We start from the raw sequence: 19,585 nt of genomic DNA on the forward strand, positions 1-19,585 counted from the left end.
TGTGCACAAAGGAAAGACCATGTGAGGACCCAGCAAGAAGACAGCCATCTGCAAGTCAAGGAGAGAGGCCTCATAAAGAAACAAAACATGCCAACATCTTGATCTTGGACTTCTGCCTCCAGAATGGCAAAAAAAAATAAATGTGTTGTTTAAGCTATCCAATCTATGGTATTTTGTTAAGGCAGCCTTAGTAAACTAATAAAAAGGGCTTAAACTCAGAGTCTGACCTGAGAGACCACAATGCTAACCACTACTCTAGAGTATCGTGGCTTACATGGTTATTTTTCTTTGTTCCCAATTTCTAAATATGTATATGTTAGTCTAATCTATACATATTATTAATAGTTGTTTTGAACCTTTTTCTCCAAATAATTGTAGAGAGCTATTTAGGAATAAAAGTCACCTTAGATTCTGAGTAACTTCAGAAACTTCAGGTTTCATGTCAGTTCACAAATGATGAATCTTATAAGAAACTGCCCTTGATTCTGGATCACCCATTCTGAAAGGTATAAAATGATTTTGTTAAAAACTGTTTTAAAGACTATTTGGAGCTTTCTGAGCACTAAAAAATTTAGAGATAGAAAGAATCCCACTTGATATCTTGGTTACCATAACATTTCCCCAAATAATCTTGCAAGGATTTCGTCTTTGCTATATGATTATTTAAAGAGAAGGAATCCAAGGGAAATGACTGCTTGTTGAACACTTTCTGTGTATCCATGACCTCAGAAAATCCTGCCAAGCATTATGGAAGAGTGCATAGGCAGCAGGTAAAATCTGAGAGCTTTTTGCCTAGGCTAATACATAAATTATCTGCAAGAGAAAAATAAATGACAAAGCAATTGTTATTATAAGAAAATTTACTGTCACTTCCAACCAATATGGAATACCTTACTTAATGTACATCAATAATGTCTAGAACATTTATTATTAGATTAGTACTTAGCTTCCTACGCCCATAATATTTTCTTTTCTTTCTTTAATTTGTAATATTGGAACACATTGCATTGAAGCACACATCAAAAGTGTTCATGATAAAAAAAATATCACAAAGGGAATAAACACCAGGGGTAAAGTTCCTACAATTTACATTTCTTTGAAACCTAGATTAGGCTTTTATTCCAATGATCTTATTCTGTTAAAGTTCAAAGTTCTTAAAATGGCAATCAATTTAAAAAACTCTTTGTACTATTGATTTGTAAATACTCTGGCAATTCCTCCCTCTAGAGAACAAATAGAAATGCCATATTAAAAAAACTATTTAAATAATGTTAAATTGGCAATAAAATAAGGGAAATCCTCAGATGATAAATATAAGACAGGTGTGAGAATCCAAGGAAGGATATCAAAGACTGATGACAGAGATTACTTAAAAATAAAAATATCTTTCAAAGATTGATGATAACCATTGACTTGGGATCTTTTACAAACCCTATTTCACCAAAGATTTTGGTTTGAATAGTTACTGAAGGTACAGGAAATAAATAAGGGGGCCCTTACAAGGCTGGAGCATTTGAAACACAGAACAATGAATGAAGGCAGGACTTCCTAAGACTGTTAGACACCTGATGGGGGAGAACAACATTTGATCTCCATCATTCACTACATGGAATCATCAATTCCACTGAAGTCAAGGATTAAATGTCAAAGGCAAACATGTAAAACATTTTGAAAAAAAAAAGAGGAAAAAAATCATTTCCTATAGGAAAAAATCCATAGCTTTAACAATTTTTATTACAAAATAGGAAAGATTAATAGTTTAAAACCCAAATTAAAAATTTATATTAAATAGACAAGATTCACAAAATTTAACACAAAGGACAAGGCAAATAAAAAAAAGAATATAGTGAAATTAATAAAACAGGAAGCAAAGGTACAATAGAGTTTCAACTGAGCTACATAAACTCATAAAGCTATATAAAGAAGGTTTATTACAGTATTAATAAAGACATATATGAATAATCTGAGGAGTAGAAAGGGGAGATGAATACAAACACTGCATATGTATGTTAAAAAGTAGAGATTATTATAAAATCTATGCAAATCAATTTGAAAACTTCATTGAAAATGGTCAAATGCCTAGAAAAAGAAATACAGTAACTGAAACTGACTCAACTATAAACTGGAAACTTCCATAGTCCTAAAATCATTGAGGATATAGGATTAAGAGTTTAAATATTTACATGAGGAAAATACTAGTCCCAAATCATTTTGACTAAATTCTGCCAGACATTCAAATAAAAGATAACCCAGTATTACAGAACTATTTGCAAAATGATGTTTTTCAGAGATGTACACATAAATGGTAAATTATAGAGAAAGTAAAATTAATAGTTAACATAATTTGAGATAGTTACCTTTAAGCATAAATCAGAGGGCATCATGTAGAGACATAAAGGAGGATTTAAACTATTGGTAATGGTCTTTATCTTAGGCTGAGTGGTTGGCACATGGGTGCTCCTTCTGTATGTATACTGTACTACAAACTTTTTAACTACCAGTAATGTCAAAATGCTTTAAGACAATAAAAAATTCTTAAGCTTTTTTTATTTGATTTTTCAATAAATAATACATTCACAAAATTCAACAATAAAAAAATGTAGAAAGCTGAAAAATGAAAATTTCCTTCTCGCCCTTGTCTTAATCTACCCAATTTCCACCTCTCCCAACATACAACAAATGTTATTAATCCCTTAGGCTCTTCTACATTTCCTTAACATACAAATATGAATGTTTTATTTCCACCCCACTTTTTTACATTAACCGTAACATATTCTTTACAATATTCTGTCCCTCGCTGTTTTTCTCAACAATATATTTAGAGATCTATTTCAGCACATAAAGTGTTTTGTCATTTTTTTAGATTTGTATAGTGTTCTTGTTTATTTAAGCAGATTATATCAGATCTGCATATATCCATGGATATACCATATATTTTTAAGTTTTTTCTTCCCAAATATTTTTCCCTGCAAACAATTATTCTATAAATATCTTTGGAAATATTTATCCTTGGAAATATATTTGAATATATCCTCTGAACTATTTCTCATGTGTGCAAGTATGTCTGAAGGATAAATTCCCAAAAGAGTAGCTGGATCAAAGTATAGTCCCATTTGTAATTTTGATAAATATTGCCAAATTGCAATCCTTCCTAAAAGCAATATAAGGAGAGCTTATTTCTTCATAGCTTCCTTGAGAAAGAGTATGTTATCAGACTACTCCACAGTTTGAATTTGTATTTCTCTCATTTTGAGTACGGCATAGCATTTTTTCATATTTTTAAAGATACTATATTTTCTTTTCTGTAAAACCATCTGTTCATATCAACTGTCCATTTTTCTATTGGGTTTTTCCTTTTCTTATCAATTTCTAGAAACCTCTTACTATAATAGAAAGCTTGACTCTATGTCTGTGACATAAGTTGAAAATTTTCCCAGTTTCTTATTTGCCTTTTGACTTTGCTTAAGATTTTTTTCCATACAAAAATATTTGAATTTCATTTTTTCATTTAGTCAAATGTATTTTTTTTAACTTTTTGGAATTTGAATCATAGTATAAAGGCCTCTATTCCAAGATTATCAAAGCTTTCTTTCATGCTTTCTACCTATAGCTCTGTGGTTCCCTTTTTTTAATTTGAAATTTTTAATATATTTGAAATGATATATGATATGATGTATGGAGCTATGTTGTTTTTAATCATAATTTCTTTTCCCAAAGAGAAATCATATCTAAAATAGATCACTCTCAACTTAGAATACAATAGTATCATAAGTACATCTTTTTAAAATGCTTTATTTTAAAAGAGCATGACTCTGTGTATCATTTATATTCTCAGTGTGCATCTAATGTGCATCTAATACAATGTCTTCACACATTATTTTAAAAGTCATAAAAAAGCAGTCAAAAAGTCACATAAAATGATAGTGGCCAAGTAATTCCAAAGCCACGCTTTCCAAACTCAACAATAGCAATGCTGAAGTAATCTCCAGTAAAATCTGATGCAGAGCCTTTTTGCTCCCTTTTAGTGAACTGACTTAAATATGTTTATGCTTACATTAGCCAATTTATTAAGATCCACACTTGTCTCCATTTTTTTAAGGATTTCAGAAAATCCAATCTGTTAAATACTCCAGTCCACAAAATTCCTGTAGTAAGTCCTATGAGAACTGCACATCAAAAATAAATACAGTAGGGGAAACACCTGAATCGACTCATGAGGACAGTGACCACAGCTCTCCTATGTATCTGCACAGTGGTGTGGCAGCCATCATGGAAGTAACATTCTGACCTACTTGCCTTAACTCACTGACAAGTGTAGAGAAGATGGTCAAGAGCTAGATGGAGTAGCTGTGCTGAGATGCTTCACATCCCATTTTCTTCTTGAAATCAAGGAACACATGATTCTAAACACGATAGATGGCTTTACTAAATAACTATTTCATTTAGAGATAAGCCTGATAAAGTTTCATCTTCCTGTAGAACGGGGCTTATCCTGAAGCTATTGATTGCTAAGATCCTGAAAGGCTGGGAATAGTGGATATATACAGTCTGTCTCTAATTTGAAAATCCCTGAGTACTGCCCTCTTTGAATGAGTAGATTTCACCTAATGCAATACTGGTGGATAATCCCAAGCAATGGAGAAAATGAAACAGGTTCATACGCAGGCAGAATAGAGTTAAACAGGAAAAGGGTAAGGAGAACAAGGGGAAAATTATTAAAAGCAACAACAATATCACTGGACTGGTTGAGCCTTGGTTCTACCCTCAATTTGTTATATGACCTCTAGCAAGACAGACTATTTATAGGTCTCCATTTATATACTAATAAAATAAGCAATTTGGATTATCTAATCTCTAAAAGATCTTCCAGTAGTGGCATCTATTATTCTCGAGGAATGTAAGAACAGAGGTAGTTTTTGGTTGAGGTGAGGGGGCTATACCTGAGGGATAATAATAAAACTTCTCTTGCTTTTTTTTTACTGAAGTGTTAATAAAAATCTGTCAGTCTCCATTAATCAAATATATTTATAATTAGTAAATATTCTCATAATTATTGCAAGTTAAAATATTTTTAGGTTTTTGTTTGTCTTGAAGTATAGTTTCCTTTACTTCTCTTGAGAAAAGTTTGTTAAAACATGTTTGTAATGCCCATTAAATGACAAAAGGCCAATTGTGGCAAAATAAGGTTTAAAATTCTTTGTTCTAGAAGAATGCTTTCAATTACCCTTTAATAAATAAGTTGTGTAAAAAATCACTATTTTTTTCTAAGACCAGCTAAAATCTTCAGTATATAATCAATGAGGGAAATAAATTTATAGAGATTTTATAAACAAATAAGTTCACAAAAGTAGGCCATCTGAAGGGTGTCTATATCTTCCTGCTTCTAGAATCAAGATGTTTGATTATGACCATAATAAATTATGTCTTTTCTTCATAAATGTAATGAGTCAGTTGTTGATGTTCTTAAATATTTTTATAAAAGTCAGTATGTGAAATAACTCTGTTTTTCTGTGTATTGATTAACATGCCATCTAGGCTGCCCTAACATATACACTTTCCTTTAGTGATTTTCTATATGAACAGAAATAGAGAAGCTCCTCATTTCCCTAAGATGGAAGTCATTTGCTGTTTTTTTGCTATATTTCATAAGAGAAACTTTTATTTACTCATGGCTCCTCCTAGATGAATTATAATCAATATTCATGGTGTCTTCTACTCTACCCATATTTTGAACCTTTCCCATGATGAGTTTCTCTAAGTATTTTATAATATGACTTTGCTTTTTAAAAAGCAAAACTTCTCATTAAGTTTCACATACCAGGATTACCAAAAGTAATCCTTTTAATACTACCTAAATTAGTACCTTTGGAACTACAATGGTCAGAGCTTCCTTTAACTGTGGTACATAGAATATACCCAAACCTATCCAGAAAAACAATGGGTTTGTGGTTCTCTGTGGATAAGGGAAAATAACAGATGAAATGGAAAGATTAAATTGTATCAGAATTTGCTGATCTTTGGGTCCTCGTTGTCTTATTTTCTGATGAAAATCAATGTTTGTTTTTCAGTTATAATGAGTTAGAGCAGTAAGGAATCTACCTTAAAAGGGAAAAAATTGCAGAGGAGCTGCCACCTCTGGACCACCCTGAAAGGCAGACTGTGAGCTGCATTACCCCTGAGTGTCAACAGCCTTACCCCCAGCCCCAGAAGAAGGAAGGAACTAAAAAACTCTAATAGTTATCCCCAAAACAGCATGGATACGAGAATATGATATTGCATTTTTCCATGAAAAGGAAGGGGCCAGGTATCAAAACTGAACTCACACTGTTGATACAATTATTGCCCCATTTCACAGATGAGGAAACAGAGTGCCAGCAGTCACACAAAGTAAGCTAGGCAAGTTTTCATCACATTGAAAACACCACGTGACAGTATATAACTTTGCTTATCTGCTGTTTGTATGTCTTCTCCACTAGAATATGACTTTCAAAAGAGCAGGGGCTTTGTTTTACTGCAAATCCCTGGAACTTAGAACAGTATCTGCAGCAGGACAAGTGCTCAATAAATATTTGTTAATGTTGAAATGAAATAAACTGAAATCATCATTCAATCCACTCCACTGCTTCAAGGGGTAGACTTTATAACTGACACTGGCTTGTATCTCCACCTTGTCATTCTAGAAGTCAAGAAGTGACTTTATAGTGATTTGAAGTTATACCAGTTTTATCAAACACATTGGATCAAATCAACAATAAATCAAAATGACATTACAATATGCCCACACGTGTTTAAAATCCATCTGAAAGGGGCGCCTGTGTGGCTCAGTCATTAAGCTTCTGCCTTCGGCTCAGGTCATGATCCCAAGTCCTGGGATCAAGCCTTGCATTGAGCTCCCTTCTCAGCGGGAAGCCTGCTTCTCCCTCTCCCACTCCCCCTGCTTGTGTTTCCTCTCTTGCTGTCTCTCTGTCAAATAAATAAATAAAATCTTTAAAAAAAATCCATTTGAAAGCATTATATACTTCCAAATACTAACACCAATGTCATGTCTCCATATTTTAATGACAAATTTATTCATAGCTACTTAATATGATATATTTTCTAAATTTACAGAAATTTAGTTTTTGATAAAAAGATTGAAAGGGATATATGCACATTCACATTTTTGAATCCAAAATTTCATTTAGTGACATTTTATTTAACAGAACTTCATTCATCCTCAGAGATCAAGAGGGACATGAAATAACCTCGACGTGAAGTGGAACATTAATACTATGGTTTTAAGAATATAATAGAGGACTTGTAAAATTCCTAAATCCATTTAAAAGTGGATAGAATTAATAAAATTTACCAATGAATATATTCTTATGATTCAATCATAAAAATAATGCATTAAAAAAACAACAAAATTTGGTAGAAGATGACATGAACTACAGTACCTTCCACGCACTGTGTGTGCTTGAACTTGAACTCTTTATTTCTGAAGTGATACTAAACACATACTTGAAGATTGGCAAAAAAGGATGTCACAGAGGCAAATGCCTTCTACCGTCCAGATGGCTAAAGATCAAAAAGTAAGAAACACAAGAAAATTCTGCCTTTTTCCCGAACATGGGCCATTTAGTCTCTTCTCTATAGAAGTTTTTCCAAATTACCCATTAACCCTGACTGCCATATATTTATGTAATTGGCAAGAAACATAATCTACATTGATTACCGATATGCTACACAGTACCCATTATAAAGCCACTAAAAGACTGATTGTCTTCTGAAAACATTTTCAAACGTCTATTCTTATTCTTCAGGTTATAGTTCCTTCTTCAATTTCACCTTCAACACCACACTTATTTTTAGTATCTTCTTAATAGAAGACCTGGTAGGAGATGGTAAAACTGGAAGCTTGAATTATTATAATGTAAAGAAAGGCACACAGGGTCGTGGAGGGAAGGGAATAACATAGGTTTGGTAAGAATGAGAAGATAAACTGCAAAGGATAAAAATCAGCAACCCATCACACCAAGAACAAATATCTAAGATATTTGGTTACTAAAATTATGAAGCAGTCAGTCCTAATTGTAGGGGGAAAAAGTATGGGGATAGTCAAGGAAAATAAATGTGATTGTAAGGTTCAGAAAATAATAGCTGCTATTAAAATGCAGAGGAGAAGGGAGAGAACCAGTTGGAATAGATGAACATGAGCAGTCCCTGTCATGTTGGTAACAGAACTATAAACCTCCAAAGTAAAAAAATATACAAAGATATCAAATATAAAATGCAACTGATATGACTTCTGTTAAAGTGTTCCCAGACGAAATGGTTGGAATATATATTTCTAAGATCATGGGAAGATTTTAGAAACACCAAAAAACTTCATTTATGTTGTAATTGTTTCAGAGAAAAAGTGATCATAATTTCTTTTTCCTCTCCTCTTCTTTCTCCTTTCCAGCTAAGGTAACTATCTTGGCATTTTCCCTTACTCTGGTTTCCAATATTGGAAGAGTTATAGTCTTTCAACTTCCTGCAGATTTTAAATTGGAACTAACTAGGATAATCAACAAAGAACAATTTACTATGGTTTTGAGCTCAAAATGACTTTTCATCTGAGCTATCTTGTAGTCTCTCCAAAAGTAAGGGTAAGCCATGCATATTATAGATAAAGGGTCCGATGATCTTAGAGTAACTTCCAAAGACCAAGCTCAAACACTAATATAAAACTTGGGCCCTGGGGTAGAGACCAGATTTGAGGGAGCGTGGGATATAATTATTGGTTCATGTTTCCATCATCATCAGGGAGGGGAAAACTTCCCCTTTGAAGATGAATAACAAAAAAATGTTTCTTATTAAGGAAAAAAAGTGGCGCCTGGGTGGCTCTGTCCTTAAGCGTCTGTCTTCAGTACAGGTCATGATCCCTGGGTTCTGGGATGGAGCCCTGGATCGGGCTCCCTGCTCGGCAGAGAGCCTGCTTCTCCCTCTCCCACTCCCCCTGCTTGTGTTCCCTCTCTCGCTGTGTCTCTCTCTGTCAAATAAATTTAAAACAAAAAACAAAAAACCACCTCTCCTTAAGTGCATACTACTGGCTACTACATAACACAGCATGCTGAAACAAATGAAGATCTTCATGCAATCTTTTTGGATTTGCTACTAAATTCCAGGCACTATTAAGGCACCAGTAATGCAACAGTAAACAAGACAGACAAAATCCCTGCTTGTGTGTTCATATTCTATTAGGAAAAAGTGTAAAATAAACAAAATATATAAGCTATATGGCATATTAGAAGGTGACAAAAGCTATGGGGAAGAAATAGAGCAGAAAGGGGAAGTATGAAGAACCATAGGGCCTTGTAATTTTAAATAGGAAAATTTAAAGAGTTCTCTCTAAGAAGGTGACATTTTAGCAAAGATGAAAGAAATGAGGGAATAAACTATGTGGATATGGGAGATGGAAAGAGGCAGAAGGAACAAAAATGCAAAGGTTCTGAGCTGGAGGAAAGGTTGGCAAACTCTTGGCACAGCAAGGATGACAATTTGGCAAGAGAATAAAGAGTAGAAGAAACATTCTTATGAAATCTCTAAGAAAAGCCAAGGTCGGGGTGAGAGGGTATATTATGTAGAACTTTAGAAGCAAGAAATTAAAGTATTTAACAATTACTTTTGCATCATACAGGTGAAAAGTCCAACCCAATCAGAAAATATGCTATTCTGCTCTGCTGGCGCTTACAGACTTCCTATCAACCCTCCTCATTCTCTACTATAAGGACATTGGTTTTTATTCCAGCAGGCTTTGAGAAGAGGGACCTGATCTGAGCTCACTCTTGCTAATGTGTTATAAATCCACTCTAGCGGCCAAGGACAGAAGCAAAGAGATTAGTTTTTGGATTATTAAAATATTCCAGGTGGAAAATGTTGAAGTCTTGGAACAGGGTAATGATGTCATGGTTAGAGAAGTGGTCAGAGTGTGGATATTACATTTTGAAGGAGATCCCACAGTATGAGTTGGCTGATTTTGGATGTGGTTTTTGAGAGAGAGAGAGAGAGAGGAAAGAGGATGATTGGAAAGTTTTGAGCCCTGGAGCCCGGAAGGTTGAGTTGACACTTAGGGAGATGGAAAGGTTAAAGGAGAAGCATGTTCAGGGTTAAAGAAGGCAAGTTTGGTTTTTTGTAAGGGTTATGTTCATTAGTCATCCACAGAGCAATGTTTAGACACATGAATTCAGAGGAAAGATATTACTGGTCTTCTCCATGAATGGCAGATCCAAAAAAAATTCATAATTTTCCAGCACTAAAATCTTATATATTTTTGAAAAAATTTTGGGTAAAAATTTATAAATCAATAAGCAAGCATTCAATCCTATGCAAGTGAGTGAATTATGTTTATATGTGTATAATGTCACATTTTTTCTTAAAAGGCAACAAAGTGTTTATGGTTTCTGTCTGATAATTTTTATGATTCCTGTTAGACAAAAAAGGGGAAGAAGAGAGCATAGTCATTTTTATTTTCCGAGAGAAGTGATATTCAGAGACAGGGTTTCTGATGTTGTTGCAGTGTGAGGATAGAATACACATCAGAGCCCTGACCATCATGTCCTCATGGACTCTTTTTATTGGCCAAGTATTTAACTCTTGATATCAGAAATCCTTGAATTTTGAAATCATTTTCTGCATGTACACTTTAATACACTTTAATGCACTTTTTAGTGAGGAGTGAATTCCATATCTCTGGTTTTTTATACATGCTCTGATTGCCCTGGGTTTATTCCCACTCAACATACTTCTTCAGTAGCTACTAGAAACATAGCCTCCTCCTGACATGGTTTCACAAAGAGGCGGCAATAATTATTCTTGATAACCTCAAAAGCCGTATACAGGGAAGTCATCTGCATTCGAGCCAGAGAAAGTCATAAAGTCTACCAAACGGGTTCTAGGTAAATGTCTCTTTTCCCTCATTAGATGACTTTTCATCTACAGGTAAGTTAAATGAGGGAAACTCACAGAAGATACAAATGTATCTTCTTAATCATGTTTTTCAAATCAGGCTGAATAATTTTATTTTATTTAACATTTTGAAATGGGGTATTTTAATAGAATTTATTTAAATCAATGCTTTTTTATAATTTTGAATTTATGTCTAATGCCATAACTTTATATTATTTTTTTAATGCCACTCCACACAAAGAGTGAATTGTTATTTACTGATCATTCCCATTGCTATATGCAACTTAAACATTGATTTACTTCTTCATTCAAACTATCCTTTGAAATCTTGTCTAAAAGTCATACAATATTAAAAATGACATTTTGATTGAATGAATTCCTTTTCCCCTGTAAGCTCCAAACATAGAAGTGTCAGAAAAATCTCAGATATTCTAACCTAAATAGCTCACTAAAATTTCTTTAAAAAATAAAGTTATTGTTCATTTTTAGATCACATTGTAGAAATTTACATTTTACAGGTGCAACAGATCCAATACTACCAAATTCAGCATTCCCCATGTGCAAAATGAATGCTTTCTTAAAAGCAGAAATGTATACTTATTCAAAAATTATATTACGCCAGTTATATTATTGTATTGGAATAAATAGCTCCCTCAAATAGTAAACAGTGTGCTTAGTATTCTTATCAAGGACTTGTATAATTACCTCTTAGACATCTTGTTTTTTTTTTTTTTTTCTGAACAGTTTTGAAAACAAAAACTACTTGGTTTTGGAATTTTATTTATCTTTTAAATAAGTTGAAAACTGAACACTGGATTAGAAATAAAACAATGCTTTGAATCTCTGTTGTATGTAAACCAGCTTTCACCCATTGCAATTTTTTAAAATTATTGAGGATTGGTTCACTCTTAAAAGTTCCATTAACATTTATTTTGATTTCATCTAGGTCCCTCTCATCCACCAAAAAAATTATTTTGACAGAATAAATGCATTGATATTGATATCATTAAGGACACAAATATTTGTATTGAAACTTGAAACTAAGTCTAATACTGACCAAACAACCTTCTTCATTTTAACAATGTCCACTATCTACTATAAAAGTGCATAATCTATGCTTATTTTTTTGTTTTAATTTCAACAGTATCATTTGCATCCTCCATCTTTGAAAAATAGTACAATTTGGCTATTTCAATCCACAGAATTGCTCTTGTACATTTTTTCTCCACAATCCAAAGGAATAAATTTCCACACTCATCACAGAATAGACTTCATAACAGTATCTCCATGTGTGAGGTTAACCTATGGATATTTATCAAATTAAAACTTGAATTTGTGAAAAATTATGTTCTCTAAGCCATTAAGGTCATGATATAATAATGTTTCAAAGTCAAGCCTCCTTTTGTATTCTTACTTATTTGTCACCTTTCAAATAGTAAGTAGTGCTAAATAGTTCCAACTGCATATTGAAAAATCAGTTTATTTTCAACTAAAACAAAGAAGAAAACAAATCCTCTTCACTGCTGTAGATAATCTTACATCCTGAATATTTAGCCAATCTTCTACTTTTGTGCCAGTATATTTTATACAACTTGCTGATTCTTACATGATCTAATGGCCTCATAAATTTAAAATGCACCACTATTTTTAGGCCATATATCTATATAGCATATTTAAATGGAATATAGGCCTACGAGCTTTGTGATGTAAAAAATATGGATACTGTATCTGAAAATTCAAATATTATGCCAGAGCTCTGCTCTTTTTATTTTGTGTGTTGATAATCATTCTAAAAAGTCCTCATGGCTGATGGCAACTTTTCAAGTAACCATTAATAAATACACACAAAATAACCAAAAGAGGTATTAACCAGACCAGTTAGACATTTAGATAAAACAACAGAAGAGTACATAGCCTCACAGCAGGTTTTCTTGATAGAATTTCTCTAAAGGACCAGAGACATATCTATAAACCTTTAAGTTGTTTGGAGAAGAAAAGGAAGTCGGTTTCTGAAGATACACTGCCATGGCTCTAAGGGTTTCTTTTTGTGAGTGATAAACATGTTCCCCGAGGTCTAAAACAGTGCTTCATTTTCTTGATGCATCAGAGGGAACTCCGCTCCCTCAGGAATATTACAGAAACTTCAAATGTTTAATTTAACAATGTGACCCAGTTAACAATGTTAAAGAGAACCTAGCTGCTTGGCTTTCCTGCTTATGAATGTATGAATTTTCAGTCCTGTCAAGTAAACAAGCTTTCTCTGTGAAAAGACTTAAGGAATGTCTGCCTATACTACGCAAACTATTATTGAAATAAAAGAGATCATGTATGCCCACTTCAAAAACTTCCTTGCAAACACCTGTATATTGTTTTAGCATAATGCCAGATTTATAAATGTGTTCAAGTTATGGTATTGAACTGACACAATAAAGACAATGCTGTACGGGAATATTCAAAGCAAGGCCTTAACTACCCTTCTTCAAATGATACTCATATTTCACTCATGATTTGGATGCATGTATTTACTTTTCTGAAGAGACTACAAATAGAATCCATATTCTAGCATCACTGCTTATCTCATTCTTAAAGAGGCACTTCTTCAATTTTCTTAGAGTGTATTTTCACGATAATCTCTTCCTTTTAAGATATCAAGCAAAAATGTGTGCAAATATCACTGACAATAAAAGGAAAGTTATTTATTTTTAAACCAGCTTTGGAAGCAGCTGCCCCTGAAACAACGGAAGATAAAAAGGATATAAGAAAGAGCAGAACAGGCAGGGTGAGAGAAGCAGGAACTACTGGTCTGTTCTAAATCAAATGTGGTAATCCTTTGATGTCTACATGTTTTCGGTAACAAGACAGCTGCAAAAGGAAAGCATAGATCTCAAAATAGGCAAATTCATTAGGGCAAACAGCCATGTGCGTGCACGCATATGTATGCACAAAAGAGAAAGCGAAAGAGAGAGCACTATCACAATTAAATTGACATATAGGAGTGCTTGTTTACTAAGTTATGTGACAATAGACATAGCTACATAACAGGAAATTACATTAGGGAAAAAAAATCCCTAAATGGTGCTAGTTAGCTGATGGTGAAAGGAAGATTTATAAAATTGACCAAATATCCTTTGACTAAGTAGCTCCAAAAACATTCCTGGACAATTGAGCTAGATTGAGCTCACAGATTGAGCTAGATAAAGCAATTTCAAAAGGCATCATTGTTGTAATTTGTTCATTCATTTAAAAATATTTTACACAATGCAGCCAACTCTCAATTGCTCATTTGAAGAAGAGCAGACGCACAGCAATAGGATGCAAAGTTTCCAAATGTTGGGTAAGGGAGATAGTGGGAATCATACTTATAATTAGATAGGTATACACATACAATATGCCCCTCTGGTTATTTTTATATATGACACTAGCCTTATGAGAGGGAAAGAAGCTGGCTATGCTGGTTGACATCTGAAGCCGGTAGAATTCTAAAAATTGGCAATAAACGGTGTATATCAAGAGAAACACATGAGAATGAAAAGTTGACCATCCTTCTGTACATTGTTTCTGTTTTATCTTAATGCATCATATTGCCTAACACTTGCTTCTATAGTATATAAAGTCCAAGACTATCAAATATATGTCAGGTAGGCCAAAATATAAGAATCCTGTGGTTAGGGTTCTTACAAAGGTAAGAGTTGCTGTAGCTTTTTATCCCCAATTCATGCCAAGGTCTATAATATTTATGGGTAGAGCAGAGGGCCTGACAGTTATTCTTCCAGACTTGATTTGAGGTTGGCATTTTTAAGGTATATTTCAATCATATTATTTATGTATATTTATGTATTTTTACAAACACTGGTAGTCCGTTCGTGATACTGCAGATTGGTGTACTGCTCTTGATATTAAGAGTTTTGGTATAGAATTGTAAGTGGAATTTTTGAAGCTTTTGGCTAAAAAGTATATAAAGGCTGCTACATGCCTTTATTTCTGTTGGTTTCCGAGAGTTCCTTGAGATATTTTTCTTTCAAAAGAATATTTTAGTGGTAAATTTTCAATCTCAAAAATTACCACTCTGAAAAGGTGGTAAAAATCTTGCTTTTTCACACTGGAATTTGAAATTTAAAGTAAGATTTTTAAAATGTGCTATAATTGCAGAATTTTTATGAAATGAAAACTAACATAAGGATTCCACATCTAGATTTAAACTATAACATGCTATCTCAGATGCCCTCAGATGCTTTCACTATGTCTTATGGATGCAATATGTTCTTTCAATCTTTTCAGAAAAGAAAATCTGTACTTATAGGATCATTAAGATAATTACCTTGAATTTGTGAGAAATTATATTACTCTTGGTCACCTGATACTGCCTACATTATGTTGAGACCTGTTGTTTTGTGAAGGAAAAATATATTTCACTAAAATGACACAGATTCAAGATTGCATTACAAATTAAATTAGAATTCCCTTAAAACAGGTTCACTGAAAGTCTGTTTTACTATACCTCATCTTCCTTAACTTTAGTGGAAGTAGTTTTCCAGAGTTAGCATCTCATGTAATTATTTATAACATCTCTAAGACCATTGAGTATGTATGATTTATTTTATAAGCCTGTCACATCAAGGATTTATTAGAACTCAATAAAAATATATATGTGCATGTGAATATATACATATATATACATACATATATATATATATATATATATATATATATATATTTCCAACCAGTGCACAAGAATTAGAAATTAGCCCCTTATCTGTACATGGCAACTTTTATGTCCAAAGTTAGTTGTCAAAACACTATTCACGTATGAGTTCTCTTTCTCTTGGTCAAAGAGTTTTGGGGGGACAATATTCTTAAAGTACATCAGACATGGATACAATAGGATCTCAAATAAAAGACACATTATGAAGACAGCAGTTTAAAAAAATCCACTCTCTTAGAATTCCACATCTTAATTTGGGGAACATATCATTTCACAAGACTCCAGGAATTAAACAACATAGAAGAGTTCAAGTGTTTAGTTTACCAGCTCTTTTGCCATTCCTTGTCTCCAAAATTCAAGGCCAGTGATAGTCACTAGGACACATTTTCTGTGAAATGAAAATTACTAGACAGGAAATACATTTATCATACTAATTTCCTAGAATCATCTAGTTACCTGTGTTCATTAAAAGTACATTGGAATATGACAATTTCAGAGAAAAACATTGAAACAATCACTATGAGAGCTAAAATATGGCTTCATAGGAAACAGGGCTACATTAAATTAGCTTCCATCGTGTATGTGTCTTTTCTGTTTTTTGTTATAGTTCATATCACTGGCATGGACTCATGAGCCAAACTTCTTCAATTTCAGTTACTACCAAAGTTTACAAACTTGATGTGAAGATTAGATTATATTTACAAAGAACTTGGCACTTACAGAATAAATTATTGACTTTTTTCTTTAACTCCAGACCAGGGCACCCATGGTTCAAGCAAATGGGAAACCCAGTGCCTTATTATATATTATGCTACATTAACATGAATAAATAAGTTTCCAGCTGGTCATTCCTCCACAGTGCTGTCCCTGTTGCTGAAAACAAGTACCTTCCATTTCTAATCCATGGGGAGTGCAGAGAAGTTATCAGTCCAGAGATAGTAAAGGTTGCATGTTTTCTTCCTCATTTTTATCCATGCGTTTTAATACTGTAGGATCCACTACCGATTGGGATCTGGAAATGACAAGGCCAGTGTCAGTTAGTTATTACCAAATAATTACGTTCCTTTCTCTGTCTATTGTCCGTTATTACTTTTCTCATAGATGTGGATTATCTTCCCTACATCAAGGGATTTATGAACTGAGAATGCTGCACATTTCGAGAGGGACATGCTTACAGTGGGTTTTGTATCAGAGGGAGAAAACAATCCCCTTTGAGCTCTAAATAGAATAATGAGCAGCAAAGGACTCTAAATGCACCATAATAAGCTTAAGTTCTCTTCTTCACAATTGATCAGAAGTCTTTTTTTTGAGAGTGAGAATTTATAGTAGAGGACAGATGGATGATAACAGAACATCTCCAAGTGGGAAATTATTACAATGAAATTATTGTTATGAGAAATGAAATAGAAATTATAGGAGTCTCAATTCCTATCTTAAAGAGCTCTATGATCTGCGCCTGGGTGACCCAATCTGTTAAGCCAGGACTCTTGATTTTGGCTCCAGGTCATGATCGCAGGGTGATGAAATAGAGCCCTGTGCTGGATTCCACGCTGGGTATGGAGCCTGCCTGAGATTCTGTCTCTCTCCCTCTCCCTCTGCCCCTCCCCCAGTTCAAGTACAAGCTCTCTTTCAAATAAATACAAATAAATACATCTTTTAAAAAAGATCTCGATGAAACACATTCAACATGAATGTGCATTTTTTAACCATCATTTTTTATTTCCAATGGCCACATTAGAAAAAAAATCAAAATTTGAGAATTTTTGTTAAATTTCCCACCACAACATCTGAATAAAATCAGTCTTACTCTGGAAAGTTTCATGAAACAATTTAAGACTTAAAAAAAAACCCTCTTATATAGGTAGTGGCACTTTCTGATTAGGAGAGCAAGTGATTTGGACTCCTTATACCCACTTTTGATAGTAGGTGGGAATTATATCTCAATTCATCATTAAGAAACAACATGAAACTGGGAAGGAGGAAAGTCAATGGAACATTCTACTGTTATGGCAGGAAACTGCTTTCTTAATAGCTATGGCATTAAAGAAGCAGCTGCCCTTTTAAAATTCTCCTCGGTAATGAATTTTCCCCCTGCTGCTGCATTCCAGCCAATTGGCTATTGCTGTGGCAATATGCCTCTTAGCAAACCTCATTAACTCTCAAAAAGAAAGACTATAAGCTAAAATACAACTGCACATGCTAATGAAAAAGAACAGCAATGGAACTAATTATCAAAGCAAAAATAATTATAGGATTAACTGATTAATTGACTCATTCATTTAAATAAACTTAAATTCGGTTCTAGAGAGGGAACACGAAAGAAGGCAAGGACATTAAAACAGGAACGTTTTACTTCCTGAGTCATTTTCACTATTTTATCTCAATAATAGGTTATGTATGTCTCTATCAGAAAGGAGATCGACTACAGTTGAATTAGCAGATGAGTGAAAGCGAGCGAAAGAGAGAGAGAGAGAGAAGTTGAGGGAGGGAGAAAAGAAGGAGGAATAAAAGATTGTGTACCATTTTTAAATGCAATGATCATTTATCTTAGGAAAAATCATTTATCTCATGAATAAAATGCATTTTAACACAGCAGACAGTTGTACAAAACACTTAGGAATTAGACCTTTACCACCATTTTACTTAGGTTCAACTAAAGAAAATTGTTTCCCAAGAAAAATCCATGCTAAAATACAAAAAAAGTTCAGTTAATGTCCTGTACCGAAATATTAAGTTGACAACTGGTCCCCACTTAACTCCAAGTTCCATGAGCAGGGACTTCATCAGTTTCTCTCCTTACAGTGAGCACAACGCATATCACAGAGTCTGTTACACAACTGAATCTAGATATCTTAATTCTACCCAAGAAATAGTTTCCATACTGAAAGAAGTTTGGTATCAAGCATTTAAAACCAAGAATAATAAAGATAAAGCAATTTATCCTATAAAAAAAGAAACTCTTAACAGAAAACATGTTTTAAAATTCTCACAAAGTTAGATTTATTCTATAAATGTTGATGCATATCCTATTAATATCAATCAGTACACATCAAACTCTTCAGGCAGCACAAAGTACACAATTTAAGCATTTGCAAAATATATATATATATTTATATAATATTATATATATATTTATATATTTATTTTTATATTTATATATTATATATGTAATATATATTTATATAATATTTATATATTATTTATATATATTTTGTATACACACACACACACACACACACATGGGCACGCACACCCACACACAATCTTTTAAATCCTTATGTTCCTTGACTATTAAAAAAATGATTAGAGGGTATGGTGATTTTAATGAAATATTTTAAATTACAGTGCACTATCAACCTGTGATTAAATTCCTAGTTCACTTTTATCATGCACGACCAGTCTCAGAATTGTTGGATGATGAATACTGGCTCCATATGTAGAATAATTCCTCAATAAAACAAGCCAGGCAGAAATGATTTCCGATTAAGATTTTTTTTTTTTGTATTTAATTGTCCCAAATGTACTGTTATTTTAGTCCAGATTTTTTTTTTCTGTTTTATCTAAAACAACAGGGCTATTTGTACAGGACCACGACTTGTCAATGCATTGGTCTGCTTCTGCTGCAATAGAAGGAGTTGTTTATCATTAACTCACAGCATATCTGAGCGGTCTCCACATAGCCTCTGCTGTTTTTACAATGAATAACCTATATTTTCTTTTCATGAAACCCAATCATTTAAGTTTAATTATTCAGGTATCATTTATTCATTCATTGTGCATCCACAATATGGTGCTATACCTTTGTGTTTAAGAGGATAGATTTTTGGACAGAAGGGGATTCCGATTCCAGTTCTGCTATTTGCTGGCTCTTGTGACCAGGAGGAGACTATTTAAACTTCCTAGATTTTGTTCTTTTAACTGTAAGATGGAGAAAAATGACACCTACATCATACA

General features: G+C 33.4%; 1 protein-coding gene across 1 annotated transcript in view; it reads right to left on the reverse strand.

Annotated features, from left to right (window-relative positions):
- Positions 1-8,981: 8,981 nt before the first annotated feature.
- The window catches only part of CLVS2 (clavesin 2), a 68,902-nt gene continuing 58,298 nt past the window's right edge, over positions 8,982-19,585 (reverse strand). The window contains exon 6 of the mRNA XM_027602874.1: positions 8,982-16,643. Coding sequence (XP_027458675.1) covers positions 16,556-16,643 — 88 coding nt within the window. The 3' untranslated portion in view covers positions 8,982-16,555. The remainder of the gene's footprint in view (positions 16,644-19,585) is intronic.

Source organism: Zalophus californianus, chromosome 7 (assembly GCF_009762305.2).
Source record: "Zalophus californianus isolate mZalCal1 chromosome 7, mZalCal1.pri.v2, whole genome shotgun sequence".
NCBI lineage: Eukaryota > Metazoa > Chordata > Mammalia > Carnivora > Otariidae > Zalophus > Zalophus californianus.